Consider the following 16,541-nt stretch of genomic DNA (forward strand, 5'->3'; position numbering starts at 1 on the left):
TAACTAGTGGGCTGTGGCTGAGAACAGCCTGGGGACATTATCTCCTCAGGCCACACGTGCATGGTGCATGCCCTGCCCTTTGGAACAAGGGTGTGGCACACACAGAGCCCAAAAACCAGAGCCTGGCAGGGTATCACCCTGTCGGGCAGAGATTGCAGAGCTAAGCTTTGCTCCTTGTGCGTGGCACAGCTTCTGCAGGCTCATGTGCGTGCCCAGCAGTGACTGCTGCATGTGCACGTGCTGGCAGCACGGAGCCCACGTGGCCCAGAGACACATGGACACTTCCTTATTGCGCATTACTCCTTTATTGAACTGGAACAAGACAGCTGCTATGGTTGGACAGTTACACTGATCCTGTGCAAGCCCAGGCTCACGACACCGGCAGGGGGGAGGCCACAGTGACAGGCCACGTACACACATGAGGGGTGGGACACAACAGCACCTGCTTCACCAGCAGGATGAGCATGGTGCAGACACAGACCTCCAGGCAACAGGCTCCCTCCCTCACCCTTGTCTGAAGGCAGTATAGTTAAAGCAGGGGCTGGCAGAGCTGGGCCCAGAGTCGTGAGCACCACCCTGGGGTGCTGTACCACATGCACCAAAACACAACCTTCCAGTGGCATCCTAGTCACTGTGCCACGCACCCACGAGGGGATGGGGTACCCACCTTGGTCACTGCCAGCACTGCACTCGCCTCACTGCTCCCAGGAGGACTAAAGTGACAAAACTACAGTAAACAGGTGATGAGAGCTGCCAGGGATGCAAAGCAAAGGAGGAGCCTGGCATGGCAAGGGATTGCTTGGCCTCTCCCTCTGCAGACAGGGTCTGAGGGTTGGGATCACAGCATAGACAGGTGTGGGGTCACTGCCAGGCAGACAGGACTCCCTTTCACACCAGACCTCCATGTCCAGCCCTCGGCCCGGAGCCCCCAGGCTATCTGCAGAGGAGAGCCTGCTCTGAGGGAATGGGCCTAACCGTGGGGAGCGCCTCCAGCTCCACAGCTCCGAGTTCCTACAACTGTGGGGGTGTGAACAGAGGGGTGGGGGATGGCAGGGGGCTCTACTACGTGGTGCTCTGCTGCCTGCCCTCACTTCTTGGCCTTGCCCTGAGCAGCAACGGCCTCCATGGCCTTGCGCACGGTCTCCTCATCCCCCAGGAACTGCATGGGCTTGACAGGTTTCAGGTTCTTGTCCAGCTCGTAGACAATGGGGATGCCAGTGGGCAGGTTCAGCTCCATGATGGCCTCTTCTGACATGCCTGCAAACACAGCAGTGCCGTCACTCTTGCACCTTCCCACAGTGGCAGCTGGGGAAGGAGAGGTCCCTGGGATGCCCCTCAGGGGTGACCTACCTTCCAGGTGCTTGACAATCCCACGCAAGCTATTGCCATGAGCAGCAATGAGGACTCGTTTGCCCTCTTTGATCTGTGGGACGATCTCCTCATTCCAGAAAGGCAGAGCCCGGGCAATGGTGTCCTTCAAGCTCTCACACGCTGGCAGCTGGTCCTCTGTCAGGTCGGCATAGCGGCGATCCTGGGAGAACAGCCACGCTCACACAGCAGCCCAGTGCCCCCCCGCCAGCGTGGGAAGAAGGTGGCAAGATTCTGTCTCTCCCCCAGATTCTCTACCCGAGGACTCACTACTTGTAAGCAAAGCCAGGTGTGGAAGCAAGAAAGTATCGTTGAGGTTTGGGGCTACAACAAGCCACAGGGCCATGAGCCCTCCTGGGAAAAGTCATACATTGCCTATCTGGGCAAAGAAATCAGATCAAACATTCATGAATGGGTCATGGCACTAATGATTAACAGAGATATTGTGCCCTCTTCTTTGGATCTATCTGTACAATGCCCAGGGGTTCAACTCCACAGGAAGGAAGCAGGATAAATTCAGCCTGAAGTCTACCATCTCCATGCAAAACAGCCCCAGATAACACAACAGAGACACAGGAGACCTTATACAGGAAGCTAGGCCATGCTGTAGGTAACTTTCAAGAGACTCTTAGCAAGGCAGTAAAAGAGCAATAGATCTTACCTTTGCAATAGTGCTGTAGAAGGGGTGGTCAGACTGCATGGGAGGCGGAGGGATGTCATAGGAGCGCCTCCAGATCTTGACCTGCGCCTCACCGTGCTTCGCTGCTGTCTCAGCCTTGTTCAAACCCGTGAGAGCTCCATAATGCCTCTCATTTAGGCGCCAGGTCCGGATAACGGGCAACCACATCTGATCAATGGCATCCAGTACAGTCCAGAGAGTACGGATCGCTCGTTTTTGTACCGACGTGAAGCAGATGTCGAACTCATAGCCGGCATCTAGAAAATACGGGGAAAGGGGGAGGCGGGGGAAGACCAGGAAGGTGAGTGGCCGGCCTTATGCAATCGGTGAAAAGGGCAAGGGCGGCGGCCTCACCGCACCGGTACCGATCGCGTCCTCGTCTTTACAGAAAGCGGCGGCGGCCAGGACGCGACCGGTACCGGAGAACCAACACACTGCGGTACCTACGACTCTCCCAGCAGCACTGAACCCCCGACCCGACACTGGAGGCCCTCGCCCAGCATCGGAGAGCCCCAAACCAGCACCGTCAGGCTCAATGTTGCCGCATTAGGCCGCATCCCGTTCCCCGCGACCCCCCTCTTGGCCAGCACCCCCTCCTTGGTCCACCGGTACCTCGAAGGGCCTCGCCACCGCGCCGCGCCTCCTGCTGCCCGGCGGGGCTGAGGTCGGCGTCGTACCACCCGCTGAAGCGGTTCTCGAGGTTCCAGGCACTCTCGCCGTGGCGGACGAGGACGAGCCGGTATGCGGCGGCCATGGCGGGCGGAGGGACCGGGGCGCGCTGCTCCTCACGCCGCTGCCGCGCGCGATTAACGCCCCCGCTCGGCCCCGCCCCGCCCCGCGCGCCGCCCGTGGGAAGGGGGAGGCGCATGCGCTGAACGCGCGCGAGGCGGAGGCGCACGTACCACATGGCGCGGCCGCGAAGGGCGGTGCGACCTTCAGGGCGTGGCGTCACCGTGACGTCACGATACTCAGTAATACGTAACACGTGACTTCTCGGCCGGGGCTACGGGCTGGGTCTGAGCGGTTTCACAGGGCCGCGACTCGGGCACGGGGATGTCTGGTGGGCTCTTGCCGGTGGCGGCCTGTGGGGTCTCCAACTCAGCCCCGACTGAGCACTCCCCCGACACCGCTTGTCGCCCACTGGGCCGGCACGCGGCCTTCCCTGACGGCTGCCCTCACTCAAGATGGCGGCTGGCGCCGGAAGCGGAAACGGGGCTGTGGGCGCGGCCGCACGTGGCGCCGGGTCCAGCATGGCGCGGAGCGGGAGGCTCCGCTCGGGAGCCGCGGCCAAGCTGAAGCGCTGGCGGAAGGGCCACAGCAGTGATTCCAACCCCGAGACCCGCCAGCATCGTCTGGCTGCCCGCAGCCGCTTCTGCAGCCGGCCGGCGGGTAAGGGCAGGGGCAGGCGGCTCCTGACGTGTGCCCGGCTCTTCTCGGAGGGGTGCCGGGGCGCGGAGGGGCTGCGGGGCCAACCTTGGGGTCCTCCGAGAGCTGGGGCTGGGGCAGGAGTGAGAGCGGAGCCGCTGACAGTTCCAGGGTAGGCGAAGACAGCAAACCGGGGAGGACAACCGAGGCGTAAGGAGTTTACCTCGTAGTGACACCGGGCCTCGGAAACGGAATGGGGCACCGCATGCTGCAGTGCTACTCGTCCTGCGAGGCTCCCCAAAGCCATGGCCATATCTTTAAGTGTTGCTGTGGTGTCTGGTATGATGATGAACGTGACAAACTAACATTCAGCCGGCCACATGATGGGGAAGGTAAACCCAAGTGTGAGAGCACTGGCTGCTCCTGGCCAAGGAAATCTGCTGTAGATGCTGGCTGCAGGCTGATGGCTGGGACTCACAGGGACATACAGCATCTGTCCTGGCTGTCTGGTTGCTAGGGCTTCAGGTAGAAGAGGATAAATAAGGCAGAGTACAAGAAGCACCTTGATGTTAAAGTCTTGGCATGCCTGGACATGATGCTCTCTTCCATCAGAGATGACTGGACTGTGCTCTGGTTTCTTTGCACAGGAACGAGGAGCTTTTTACAGTTATTCATGTGCTTTTGCCCGCTGGGGCAAAGCAGCACCTGTATTCCCCATGCTGGATATGAGCTCCAGCCAAGCCAGTCTGGCTGGGAGGGGAGAGGAGCGTGGGGGATTTCAGGGTGAATGGTGGAGCACTGTAACTCCTCAGTTCTGACACATCTCTCACCCTGCAGAGAAAAGTAACCTGACGGTGGATGCAGTGAAGCTGCACAATGAGCTGCAGTCGGGGTCCCTGCGTCTGCAGCGTGCGGGTGACAGTGCCCAGCGGATGGAGGAGGGCAGTGCTGAGGAGGCGGCCACGGAGAGATCCTCTGGCACCTTCCTGAGCGGCCTGAGCGACTGCAGCAACGTCACCTTCAGCAAGGTGCAGCGCTTCTGGGAATCCAACTCTGCTGCTCACAAAGAGGTACGGGCAGAGCAGGGCTGGGGAAGGGGGGTGTCTTGTCTGGGTCCATGGCTGTGAGGCTGAGAGGTGCTGACCTGCTGTGCTGGCTGCTCACAGATCTGTGCCGTGCTGGCGGCTGTGACAGAGGTGATCCGCTCCCGGGGCGGCAAGGAGAGCGAGACAGAATACTTTGCTGCACTGGTGAGTGCTGGTTGTGTGGAAGGGGCACGAGGGGAGCTGCTGCTGGCAGCATGGGTGGGCTCTGAAGAGGGATAGAGAAAGGTCTGTGCTTGTAGCCTGAGTGCCTTTGTTCAGCAGAGATGCTGTTGGGCTGCTCCTGGTTTCTTTTCCCCCTCCCCAGGGGTTGGGGAAGGGCTGGCCTGGTGTGACCCCTGCACCCCATCCCTCAGCCATCCCTTCTGTTCCCAGATGACCACGCTGGAGGCAGTGGAGTCCCCCGAGTCGCTGTCTGCTGTCGCCTACCTGCTTAACCTTGTCCTAAAGCGGTGAGTGGCTGGCAGAGAAGCAGAGAGAGCTAACAGACTCCATCATGGAAAAGGGATTGGCGCTGTCCTCCCTCCCCAGGCTGGGGAAGGAATCCCCCTGGGATGACCTGGCGATGCTGTCCCCTTTGTGACTGCTACCAGCTGTCTGCTCCTCACCCTACTGATATGTCCCCTTTTCCTGGCAGGGTCCCGAGCCCTGTTCTCATTAAAAAGTTCTCGGATGCCTCAAAAGCCTTCATGAGTATCGTGTCCTCACAGGCCTGCAGCAGCTCCACCTCTGCCCTGCGATGGGTGAGTAGCCAGGAAGCAGCCAGCCATGTCAGCTCTGCTGAGTGCTGGGGTCAAGGCTGCTGCTGTAGGGTGGTGCTGGGTGCTCCGACTGAGGCCCTTGCAGTAAAAGGGGGATGTCTCTGTGGGGTGATGCTAATGCCCCTGCTGCTCCCTTGTCATAGGTGCTCTCTTGCCTGGCCACGCTGCTACGGAAGCAAGACTTGGCAGCCTGGAGCTACCCTGTCACCCTGCAGGTCTATCATGGCTTGTTGAGCTTTTGTGTTCATACCAAGCCCAAGGTGAGAGCCCAGTGCTTCTGGCAGGAGATGATGCTGCTCTGGGGGTTTGTTTCTGGGGATGGTTATACCCCTGAGTCTGTAGTTTCTGCTCACCTGGGCTCTTCTTCCTGCAGGTGCGGAAAGCAGCACAGCACGGCGTGTGCTCTGTCCTGAGGGGCAGTGAGTTCATGTTTGGCGATGCAGCCCCTGAGCATCACCCTGCAGCACCTTCCACTGCCAAGTTCTGTGTGCAGGAGATTGAAAAAGCTGGAGGTGTGGGGCACTGGAGCATGGGGTCTGTAGCTGCATGTGGGGGACTCTGCCACTGTGGGATTAGGAGGGAAGAGGGGAGATTGCAGCCTGCTAGTTTGCTGAGGAGGGTATGAGATATCTTTGGGGTACCTATGGTGTTTTGAAGCCTCCTCAGCCATTCTGGTGGTTTCCTGCTCCCATGAGTTAGGGGAGTGTTCACCCTGGTTCTGTGGGTCAGCCCCACTGCTGCCATGGGGCTTTGCCTTGGGCAGGGCTTTGCTGTGGTATCCCACAGGCTCAGGTTTCTCTGCTCCTGTAGGTGCCAAGGAGGCCACCACCACCCTGCATGTCCTTGCCCTGCTGCGAGACGTGCTGCCCTGCTTCCCTGCAGCTGTGGTGAAGACCTGCTGTGAGACCTTGCTCAGAGTCATGACCCTCAGCCATGTGGTGAGTGTTCCTGCTCCAGGGATGACAAGGGCAGACCCTTTCCCCATGGGCTACACTCTGAAAGGGATGAGATTCTCTCATCTGCCATCTGGGAGCCTGAAAATGCAGGATGCAAATGGAAAAGGGCCTAGGACAGCTTGCTGTCCTGACTGCTGTGGAAGAGGGAGGCTATGCAGATGCAGCATAGTTGCAGTAGTGCTGGGTTTTCCAGGGCAGAGCCTGCTTTGGGATAGGGGAACTGGGTTCAAAGCAGAGCCCCCTCTCCTGACACCATGTCCTTTGCAGCTGGTGACAGCGTGTGCCATGCAAGCTTTCCACAGCCTCTTCAGCGCCCAGCCCAGTGTGGCCTGCCTGCCAGCTGAGCTCAATGCCCAGATCATCACTGTGAGTGTGGGCTACCAGTGTGGGGAGGGACAGAGCTGGCAGTTGCACACCACCCACCCACCCAACCTTCTGCTTCTGCAGGCTCTCTACGACTACGTGCCCAGCACGAGTGACCTGCAGCCACTGCTGACCTGGCTGTCCACCATGGAGCGGGCTCACATCAACCTGGGCAGGTGCAGACAGGGGCTGTGGCTGGTTGAGGGGAGAGGTGCCTGCTTGGTCTCTAATCTGGCTTTTCTTTCCTCTCCAGGCTGCAAAAGGACCTGTGCTGGGCTCACCTGCCCCGGCTCTTTTCTGCTGCCATGAACTGCTTCCTCTCCCCACACTCCCAGGTGGTGTCAGCAGCAGCACAGACCCTGGAGGTACCACACTCAGACACCTCTCCTTGCTTGGATACCCTGGGCCTTGTGGGGGGCTCTGCCATGGGGCTTGGGGCTTGCCAGCGAGTGGTGTGCCCCTCTGTGCCTCTGAAGCTGGGGGTTCTGTGGTCCAGCAGCTGTCCCATTTTTCCTATTTGCCCTTGCAGACCATCCTGAGTGAGTGTATTGCCCCCCACATGGAGGATGTGGGCACTGTGTCTGCATCTGCCCCAGCCCCTGCTGCCTACCTGTGCAAGATGTTCAGGTGAGGAGCAGCGATGCGGGAGGGGCTGCCCATGGGTCTGGCTGAGCTCTGGCCAGCCTCTGCTCAGTCTTCAATGGGGTCTAGCAGGCCTGGTGGGCACCCTGAACACTGCCATCTTCCTTCTTCTCCCCAGATCAGTGGAGGAAGGGCTGACATACCGTTTCCATGCAGCGTGGGATGAAGTTCTGCGAGTGTTGGAGGTCTTCTTTGAGACATGTGGGAAGCAGTGCCATCCCATCATGAGGAAGGTGAGCCAGGCTAAAAGGGCACAGATTCATCCATAGAGGCTGGTGGGGTGAGTGCAGCCCCTGAGCATCACCCTGCAGCACCTTCCACTGCCAAGTTCTGTGTGCAGGAGATTGAAAAAGCTGGAGGTGTGGGGCACTGGAGCATGGGGTCTGTAGCTGCATGTGGGGGACTCTGCCACTGTGGGATTAGGAGGGAAGAGGGGAGATTGCAGCCTGCTAGTTTGCTGAGGAGGGTATGAGATATCTTTGGGGTACCTGTGTCTACAGTGTCTGGGCTGTGTTGCCCCCTCCAGCTGGAGCAGGGCCATGCTGTTTGCCCTGCTCTGTTGTCTGTGTGTGGCCAGAGCGTGCACAGCTCTGGGACACTCAGCACATGGACGTGCAGGGCAGCTGGCATCCCTGGGCAGGCAGAGTGATACGTGCCAGCCCTGTGCACGTGGCTTTTCTGTGACTGTCCTGCCCTGTTCCCGCAGTGTCTCCAGTCCCTGTGTGACCTGCGTCTCTCCCCACACTTTCCCTACACTGCTGAAGTAGACCAGGCAGTGGGGGCTGCTGTGAGCACCATGGGTCCTGAGGTGCTCCTGGAGGCTGTGCCCCTGGAGATCAATGGCAAGGAGTGAGTACAGTCACGGGGTAGCAGCTTTGCTGTAGCTGTTATATTCCTGTTCAGTCCCCATGCAGTACTGCAGGTATGGCTGCTAAGCCTACCTGTGCCCAGCTTTGGGGCTGGGTGAAGGTGCCCAGTGCCCAGGGGCTGATGCTGGCAGTGCCCCACACCCTCCTGAGCCATGCCTTTCCTCCCCAGGGAGACACTGGATTTCCCCCGCAGCTGGCTCCTGCCGGTGCTGCGGGACAATGTGCAAGGTGCACGCCTTGGCTTCTTCACCAGCTACTTCTTGCCTTTGGCAGCTGCCCTGAAAAGCAGAGGTGAGGAGAGCAGCATGTTAGGGGCCTCAGCAGTCCAGGGTATTCTGTGGGACCTCCCTTCTCTGCCCTGAGGTGGAGCAAGGCTTTGCAATGTCTTCTGCTCCACTCATTTCTTTCTCTTCTGCAGCCGTGGAGTTTACCCAGGATGGGAAGAGTGTGGAGGCCAAGATCTACGACACGCTGCAGTGGCAGGTAACAACCAGCGCCTGGGAGCCTTGCCATAGTGTACCCCTGTACCAGGCTGGGGAGCAGTGACTTGGGCAAAGACTGTGGCCTCCCATCTTTTCCTTTGCCTTCCAGGTCTGGACTCTGCTTCCTGGCTTCTGCACGCATCCCACAGATGTGCTGGGGGCCTTCAAGGGGCTGGCCCGCACCCTGGGCATGGCCATCAGTGAGCGCCCTGATCTCCGCCCCACCGTGTGCCAGGCCTTGCGCACCCTCATCCACAAAGGCTGCAAGACAGGTTGGGGCAAAACAGGTCCTTGTGGGGGGTTCCTGCCACCTGTGGGAGGGGAAATGCTGATCTGTAGCCCCTGTCATCCTTTCCCTAGATGCAGAGCGGGCAGAAGTGGGTCGCTTTGCCAAAAATTTCCTGCCCATCCTGTTCAACGTTTACAGCCAACCCGAGGAGGATGGGGGCACAAGTGCTCAGCGCCGCTCTGTGCTGGACACTGTCCGTGCTTACCTGACCATCACAGATCCTCAGGTGAGGGGCACTGTGGCACTGAGGCAAGCTGTCCTGGCTTGGGCTAGAATCTCCCAGCCGGACTCAGTCTGATGGGGCTTTGGTGCAGGCCTGACTGATGAGGACAGGAAGAAAGGCTTTGACCAGAGAGCAGCCCTTCCTGCCCTCATGGGCAGGGAGATCTCTCAGCCCACAGTCTGGGATTTCCCAGTCTTGCAATCACATCTCACCTATCATGCACAGGCTCTTTGTGAATTTGTCCAGGTCTTTTTAGACTCACTGGTGCTTCTGGTCTCCACAAAGTCCTTTAGCAAGTTGTTTGCCAGGTGGATTGTAAACTCTTGTAAAAGCACTCGCTTCAATCAGTTCTGATCCTGCTCTCTGTGCCTGCCCTGCAGATGGTGTGTGGATTCCTGGAGAAAGCCAGTGCAAAGCTGACCAGTCCTGAGAGCTCTGAGTTTGCCAGGTAACACCTGGGAGCTGATGCTAATGGGTAAAACTCCTGGCATGCTCCTGGTGAGCAGCACTAGGGCATTGTCCTGTGTGGGCTTTGCCACCATGGTGCACTTGATGTGACTGGCAGCTGGTGTCCCAGCTTGGTCAAGACATGATGCCACAGTTAACAGCTGCAGCTGTGTGTCCTCTGCTGCAGACTCTCCATCCTGGACCTGGTAGTGGCAATGGCACCCTATGCTGATGGGCAGTCCCTGGACTCCTTGTACCGTACCATCCAGCCTTCCCTCCAGGTGAGTTGGTCCTCAGCCCTGACAGATGCTGGGGCTGCAGTGGGGCACCTTCTGCTTGCTGCTAGCTTGGACCCACACTCTAGGGACTGAGCAGCTGCCATAAGGGATAGGTCTCTGCTGCGTGGTGTGGGGTGCTGGTGTCCCTTCAGACACCATGGTGAGAGGCTGCCTTGACAGTGGGAGCATGCTGGCTGTCCCTGCAGAGCAAAGAGCGCAGTATGCAGAAGAAGGCGTACCGTGTGCTGGAGGAGGTGTGTGCTGCTCCCCACGCTCCCTGCCAGGCCTTCGTCCACTCCCACCTCCAGGAGCTGCAGGCAGTGCTGCTGGACTCGCTCAAGAGCGCAGCATCCCCGGCCAAGAGGGTGAGAGCAAGGGCTGTGCTGGTGGTGATCAGCACTGCTGAAGGGAAGGGATGGCAGGGTAACCAGGTGTGTGTCCCTGGGTGTACCGGTTCTGGTCTCTTTCTCTCCTCAGCCACGGCTGAAATGCCTGTTCCACATTGTGAAGCAGCTATCTGCAGAGCACGAGCCTTTTGTCACTGCCCTGGTCCCAGAGGTAAGCATGGTCCCTATGAGGAGCTGGCTGGTCCTGGCTGTGGTGGTGGCAGCAGTGGTGACATGCTGTGTTCCTCCAGGTCATCCTGTGCACCAAGGAAGTGTCCGTGGGGGCCCGCAAGAACGCCTTCATGCTGCTCGTGGAGATGGGCCATGCTTTCATCCGCTTTGGGCCCACCCCTGAAGGTGAGCTTCTGTTCTACTTGCTCAGCCCCACGGCCACTCTGGCCTCAGGAAGGTCAGACTCAGGCCGAGCATTCTGCTGCAATGGGCCAGGGATGCTGCTGGACGCAGAGTGAGTCGGGCCCTGAGTCATCCCCCTCTTGCAGAGGCCATGCAGCGCTTCCTGCTCCTCATCTACGTGGGGCTCACTGGCTCAGTCACCATGATCAGCTGCACCGTGCTGGCGCTGACCCGCCTGTTCTTCGAGTTCAAAGGTGAGCAGGAGGGCTGGGGGGACGAGGCAGAGCCCTTTGGGGAAGGTGGGTGCTGGGAGGAAGCCATCTGTGGCTGAGTCCCACCGTGGTTGCAGATCACCTGGAGTTCAGTGTGGTGGAGCAGCTCCTGCAGAACATCTGCCTGTTGCTGGCCTCCCGCACACGGGATGTGGTCAAGGCAGCCCTGGGATTCCTGAAGGTCACACTGCTGCTGGTGGACACCAAGCTCCTGGCCAAGCATGTCCAGACAATGGTGAGATCGCGCACGGGGTGCCTCGAGGAGGGTGGTGGGCAAAGCTGTGTCTGCCTTGGGCAGACAGGAGCATCTCCAGCTGCACTCTGCCTGGGAGCCAAGGAAACAACCTTGATCTCAGTGGCTGAGATGGCAGCGAGGAGGCTCCTCTCCTGCATCCTGGCATAGATGTGCCAAAAAAGCCCCATGAACTAGCACTGCCAAGCATGGACACCTCCCCATGGGCTTACCTGGGGCAGGCATGGAGAGATGGCACCAGGGTGAACAAGGTGGCCACGCAGATAAAGGTTGGGAGGCTGGGTCCCCAATGCAGGCATGCTTTGGTCTTGAGGGTCTCTGTCCTGACAGCTGGAGGCTGTGGGGAACCTTTCAGATGACATGAGGCGCCACTTCCGTATGAAGCTGCGAAACCTCTTCATCAAGTTCATCCGCAAGTTCGGGTATGCCAGGATGTCCTGGGGTGGTGAGGGTGCTCTGGGGAGCAGTGCAGGAGGAGGGGGGTGCTGACTGCTCTCTGTGTGTTTCCTCAGCTTTGAGCTGGTCAAGGGGCTGCTGCCAGCCGAGTACCATAAGGTGCTGGTGAACATCCGCAAGGCAGAATCCCGGAGCCGCAAGCAGCGTGCCCTGAAGAAGGCAGCTGCAGATATGGATGAGGAGGAGGCACCAGCACCACAGCCTAGAGGAGACAGGTGAAGATGGGCTCAGGGTCAAGAAAGAGCAGCCCCCACAGGGGACTTGGTACTCCATCTGCTCAGCTGGTCCTCCTAGAGATGCTGGCGACATCTGCAGGGCTGCTCTTCATTGTGGGACAGGGTGCACCCCTGGGCTTAATCCATTTCCATCATCCTTTCCATCTGTTGACCAGTATGGAGGAGATCCTGGCTGACTCAGAGGATGAGGAGGAGGAAGAGGAGGAACAGCATCGGGTCAAGGAGTGGAGGAAGCAAGCACGGCAGAAGGGCCAGGCATGGCTCAAGGAAGGGGAAGATGATGAGCCCCTCAACTTCCTGGACCCTAATGTGTCCCAGCGGGTGCTGGGTAAGGAATGGAGCTTCAGATGGGGCTAGGGAGGGATGGATGGGGCAGGGGCTGCTGCAATGCACAGCGGCCCTGGGGGTTGCTGCCCCCAGAATTGGATCCTTCTGCATTTCTCTGTGAGCAGCCACCAAGCCAGGCCCCAAGCGGTCCAGAGGAGTGAGCCATGATTTCCAGATGTCTGAGGATGGACGCCTGATCATCCATGAAGAGGAGGAGGAGCTGGATGATGATGAAGGCAAAGGTACTACCTGGGCTGACAGGGGCCACTCTAGACCTGCTCTGGGTCTCTGAATGGTTTTCATCCTGCCACCTGCATGTGGGATCTTGGGGGGATGTGGGTGGAAGTGGTAGGAGCTGGTATGGCCTTGTGTCACACCGAGTGGCTTTCTTCTGGGCTGGTGCCCAGGGGAAGCAGTCACCCACATCATCAGGAGGATGCTGGTTCAGCAGAGGCACCCTGCTACTGCCACTCCCTCCAGGAGCTAGCACAGTACCAGGGCTCTGCCATGGCCTCATCACACACTGACCTTCTCATCCTGTGCCATAGGAGCAGATGAGGAGATGGCAGATGTGCTGCAAGATGTGGGGCTCCGCAGTGTGAGTATGGGGCTCGTGGTCCTGAGGAGATGCTGGGGGAACTCACCCTTGCTAAGCCACTGCCTGTGCCACGGCAGCTGCAGCTCTGCCCAAGAGGCCAGTGGGGACACCAGGCAATTGCCAGCTACTTGGAGGGCTGCAGAAAGTTGTCTGGGATGGGGATGGGCTGTCTGGAAAGCCTCTTGGTGCCCATGGGAGGAAGCAGGAGGTTGGGGGTTGATGGGAGGGCAGAACTGTAAGACAAGCCAGCTGCAGGGTTTCTGCTCTTTTTCTGCAGAAGAAAAGTCAGAAGCGTCGGTTCAGAGAGGAGCCAGACGATGAGGAAGCTGAGGGTGGAACCTCTTCTCAGTATAGAGGTAAATCCTCTGCCTGTGCCCAGTCTGGGGCTCTCCAGAGGGCCAGAACCGTGTGTCATCCCAGAGCCCATGGCACATGATTGCATGCAGATGGTTCCTGAATATCTCCATTGTGGGAGACTCCAGAGATGCTCCAGTCCCTTAATCCTTCACTGGACCAGCTCCATGAGCTCAATGTGTCTCTTGTACTGATGAGCCCAGAACTGGACACACCATTCCAGGTGCATCCTCACCAAGGTTGAGTTAGAGGGGCAGGATCCCTTTCCTTGACCTGCTGGCAATGCTCTTCCTATGCACCATTTGCCTTCTTGGCCACCAGGGCACTGCTGGCTCATGAACAACTTGTTTTCTACCAGGATCTCCAGGTCCTTCTCTGCAGAGCTGATTTCCGGCAGGTTGACCCCCAGTCTGAACTGGTGCTTGGGGTTATTTCTCCCCGGGTGCATTTGCCTTCATTAATTTCAGACAGTTCTATGCACATTTCTCCTGAGATTTTACTTGGTTAATGGGAAATGGCCACCCCTCTGCTGTCCTGACACCAAGAGCTGGAGGCAAAACAGGAACAGCTTCCACAGCCTAGAACTGGGCAGGGGGAGGCCCCGGAACCCCTTCCAACATACATTCTCTTTTCCAGCTGGAGGCTCTGGGATCCATCGGCCACTGAACAAGGTGCCAGCCTTTGGTGCAGAGTATAGATCCAAGGTGAGGGACCCATGGGGTGGCAGGGTTTGTCTGTGGGGATGCTTGGAATTTGCTGGGGCAGGAAGCACCATTTTTGCTGGGAGTCTGGTCCTGTAGCACCAAGGTTGGATGGGATCTCTGCTCCAAGAGGAGTTGCCAAACACTCAGTATCTCTGAACACTGCCAGCCCATTTCAAACTTCCTGTCCTATCCTTGCCATGGACAGTTCCTGCTCACTGCTCAAAGCAGGTGTCTGTAGCATCGTGTTGGTGGGAAATCAGCTCCCAGGGCAGTGTGCTGAGCTGGCACCCCACTGCAACACAGTCTTTGGGATAGCTGGGTGGCAGGGTTGCACTGGAATGGGATGCACGTGTCTTCCCTGGTGCTGCATCTTCTCTCATGTCACTGTCTCCCACAGAAAGGTAAAGGTGACGTGAAGAAGAAGGGCCAACTCGACCCCTATGCCTACATCCCCCTGAACAGAGCTAAACTCAACAGAAGGTGAGGCTAACCAGGAAGGGCACAGCGGTGGGAACGGCTTTGATCCTGAATTTGTTAGGGGTTTTTTGGTGGGTTTGGGAGCTCCCTGTCATCTGCTGTGCCACTCCTTGTGGAGTCTGGAGCAGCATCCCCATGGGTTAGGTGTGCCCAGTGCCTGCACCACACCAGCCCCATGGGTGAAGTGTGCCCAGTGCCTGCACCACACCAGCCCCATGGGTGAAGTGTGCCCAGTGCCTGCACCAAACCAGCTCCCTGCTCTTTGCTCCCTGCAGGAAGCGGGCGAAAATGCAGGGCCAGTTCAAGGGCCTGATGAAGGGCGCGCAGCGCGGGGCCAAGGCCGGCCGCAGGAACCGTCTGAAGGCCCAGCGCTCCTGAGCACACTCCAGTGCTCCACCTGCCCAAGGACACAGCATCCTGTTAGTGGAACAGCTGAGGGTCCTCTTGAAGGTGACCTGCATTTGTCTGAGACTCCCTGGGAAGCCACTTGGATGTATTATGGACTAATGGCCCTTCTGTGCCTGGTACAGGCATGGATGTGTGTGTGTGTGTGTGAGCAAGTGATGTGTAAAGAATTCTCTATATTGATAAATATTCTCTGTTCTTATCCAGCCCAGATTCCTCCTCTCTCTCCTTCTCTCCAGATCTTGCATAACTGTGCTGTGCCTTCTGTCCATGTGCAGCGGGTCCTTCTGTCACTGCAGGGCTGCATCCCTCAGGGCTCACAGCAGCATCAGCCTGGGCCTGGGGCTCTCTCTCCCACACTGGGTTTGCCTGGAGGCTGCCAGGAGCAGCACTGTGGCACAGAGCAGTGGGGCACATGTGCAGTAGGGCTGAGATGTGGAGCTGGCCATAGAACAATGCCAGAGAGGCTGAAGTCCCTACAACCAGCTTTCTTTACCAAATTCCTGGCAGGCTCTTCTGCCCAAAACCATGGCCAGAGGATCTCTGCCATGTGGAAAGTGACTGCCATTTGACCACTGGACACTTCTACCATATCAGCCACGCTTGATGGCAGGGCAGGAACAGTTTGCTGCAAATTTCTTCAAACTGGCTGGAAAACTGCTACGGCAAAGCTCTGTGCCTTGCCATTTCTCTTACCTTTGAGAGCTGAGAGAAGCCCTTTGCTCTGGCCACTTCCTGCCAGACCTGAGCAACATGAGTAATCCTGAAGCTTTTTAGTTGCTCAACCCTGTCACATTGGCCTGAGCATCAGGTTTTGCCCAGCTACTTCTATGCTGAGTGCAAAATAAGGTGTTTGGCCCAAGTGTGCTGCAGAGAGCTGCGCTGAGGGTAGTGGATACAGGTCCCATTGCTCACACTGCTAAGAACATGTGTTGGTGAATGTAGCTGGCTTTCCCTTCCTCTTTCATATTAAAAAGCCTTCAGCCCTTTGTAATTTCCTTTTGTGGCAGCTTACATGTTGGAATTGCAACGCTTCTCAGTTCTGTAATAAGCTAAAGGGATTGTGCTTGTTCAGCCTCTTACTGCAGGCTTCTTTCTGGAGGCTGCAAATCCAGTTTTGTGGCTTTCTTATGCTTGGTTTTTTTTTTTCCAAGATCCTTTTAAAAGCCTGGGATGGAGGAGGAGCTCTTGTACTGATACTGGTCCTGCCTTGTCAGGAATGCTGTTCCCTGTGTGCTTTCCCACCCAGGGCTCTCAGTGGGACTCTTGAGCCCCAGTTCAAGTTGAGGTGCTGCTGCTTGTCCTGCCAGAAGGCAGCTCACAGCCTGGCCTACAGGACAGGCTTGTCCAGCAGCACCTTGTGACCAGGAGCTGCACCATCTTCTGCTGCCTGCAGCGTGGGCCTGATGCCCTCCCCTCCCCTGAAAGCAGGACAGGGGGAGACAGGCAGCAGTCACCTTCTGAGACACCTGTAACCTGAGGCTCTAGACCCAGCAGAGCTATCTGTCTTCCTGCTTTCCCTTCTCTCCTTGGAGACAGGGCCTGGAGAAGGCTGTAGCTAATTTATTTGGGAGCTCCAGCTTACTCACTCTATTGTTCTTCATTTGCATGTTGTTGCTTAAATTAGTCTATGCCTGCATGGAACAGAAGAGATTTATTAGCACAGAGAATGGTGTTCACCTGAGCTGGAGTCCAGAGAACGGATTCTACTGCAACAACATCTTGTTAATCAGCTAATTAATCATGTAATGCAATGGAAACCCTGGGTGAGGAGATGTCATCCTGCCTGGGAAGGCTGGCTGTGAATCAAGCCTGCTCCCCACCAGCAGCTGCCCCTGGCAGGGAGCAGAGCTGCAGCCTGGGGACCCTCAGGAGCCTGAGCACGTCTCTGACA

General features: G+C 57.9%; 2 protein-coding genes across 2 annotated transcripts; one reads left to right on the forward strand and one right to left on the reverse strand.

The window, feature by feature from the left end:
• Positions 1 to 286: 286 nt before the first annotated feature.
• Positions 287 to 2,954, reverse strand: PGAM1 (phosphoglycerate mutase 1). The gene is made up of 4 exons (XM_058810287.1): positions 2,660 to 2,954; positions 2,030 to 2,304; positions 1,351 to 1,531; positions 287 to 1,257 (listed from the first exon to the last, which is right to left on the reverse strand). Exons 1-4 carry the CDS (start codon positions 2,952 to 2,954, stop codon positions 1,088 to 1,090), a joined length of 921 nt encoding a protein of 306 aa, XP_058666270.1. The 3' UTR covers positions 287 to 1,087.
• Positions 2,955 to 3,278: 324 nt separating this feature from the next.
• RRP12 (ribosomal RNA processing 12 homolog) lies at positions 3,279 to 15,505 on the forward strand. Its single transcript, XM_058810384.1, has 34 exons — positions 3,279 to 3,436; positions 4,250 to 4,482; positions 4,579 to 4,662; positions 4,891 to 4,967; positions 5,153 to 5,258; positions 5,420 to 5,536; positions 5,650 to 5,788; positions 6,087 to 6,214; positions 6,500 to 6,598; positions 6,680 to 6,771; positions 6,849 to 6,960; positions 7,125 to 7,222; positions 7,356 to 7,470; positions 7,944 to 8,086; positions 8,276 to 8,397; positions 8,525 to 8,589; positions 8,698 to 8,860; positions 8,949 to 9,103; positions 9,481 to 9,548; positions 9,735 to 9,828; positions 10,032 to 10,190; positions 10,303 to 10,383; positions 10,463 to 10,568; positions 10,712 to 10,819; positions 10,915 to 11,072; positions 11,421 to 11,512; positions 11,603 to 11,761; positions 11,938 to 12,110; positions 12,235 to 12,351; positions 12,658 to 12,707; positions 12,985 to 13,063; positions 13,698 to 13,765; positions 14,163 to 14,245; positions 14,518 to 15,505. The coding sequence occupies exons 1-34, from the start codon at positions 3,298 to 3,300 to the stop codon at positions 14,618 to 14,620; spliced, it is 3,885 nt and encodes a 1,294-aa protein (XP_058666367.1). The 5' UTR covers positions 3,279 to 3,297; the 3' UTR covers positions 14,621 to 15,505.
• The last annotated feature ends 1,036 nt before the right edge of the window (positions 15,506 to 16,541 follow it).

The sequence above is a fragment of the Ammospiza caudacuta genome, chromosome 9 (genome assembly GCF_027887145.1).
Source record: "Ammospiza caudacuta isolate bAmmCau1 chromosome 9, bAmmCau1.pri, whole genome shotgun sequence".
In the NCBI taxonomy this organism is placed as follows: Eukaryota; Metazoa; Chordata; class Aves; order Passeriformes; family Passerellidae; genus Ammospiza; species Ammospiza caudacuta.

Coding starts and splice junctions, on each gene's coding strand:
- PGAM1 (XM_058810287.1), bottom strand. CDS start 2,954: ATGTGGTACGTGCGCCTCCGCCTCGCGCGCGTTCAGCGCATGCGCCTC. Junction 2,305..2,659: donor CGGTGGCGAGGCCCTTCGAG/GTACCGGTGGAC, acceptor CGTATTTTCTAG/ATGCCGGCTATGAGTTCGAC. Junction 1,258..1,350: donor GATTGTCAAGCACCTGGAAG/GTAGGTCACCCC, acceptor CTGTGTTTGCAG/GCATGTCAGAAGAGGCCATC.
- RRP12 (XM_058810384.1), top strand. CDS start 3,298: ATGGCGCGGAGCGGGAGGCTCCGCTCGGGAGCCGCGGCCAAGCTGAAG. Junction 7,223..7,355: donor TACCTGTGCAAGATGTTCAG/GTGAGGAGCAGC, acceptor TCTTCTCCCCAG/ATCAGTGGAGGAAGGGCTGA. Junction 9,104..9,480: donor TGACCATCACAGATCCTCAG/GTGAGGGGCACT, acceptor CCTGCCCTGCAG/ATGGTGTGTGGATTCCTGGA.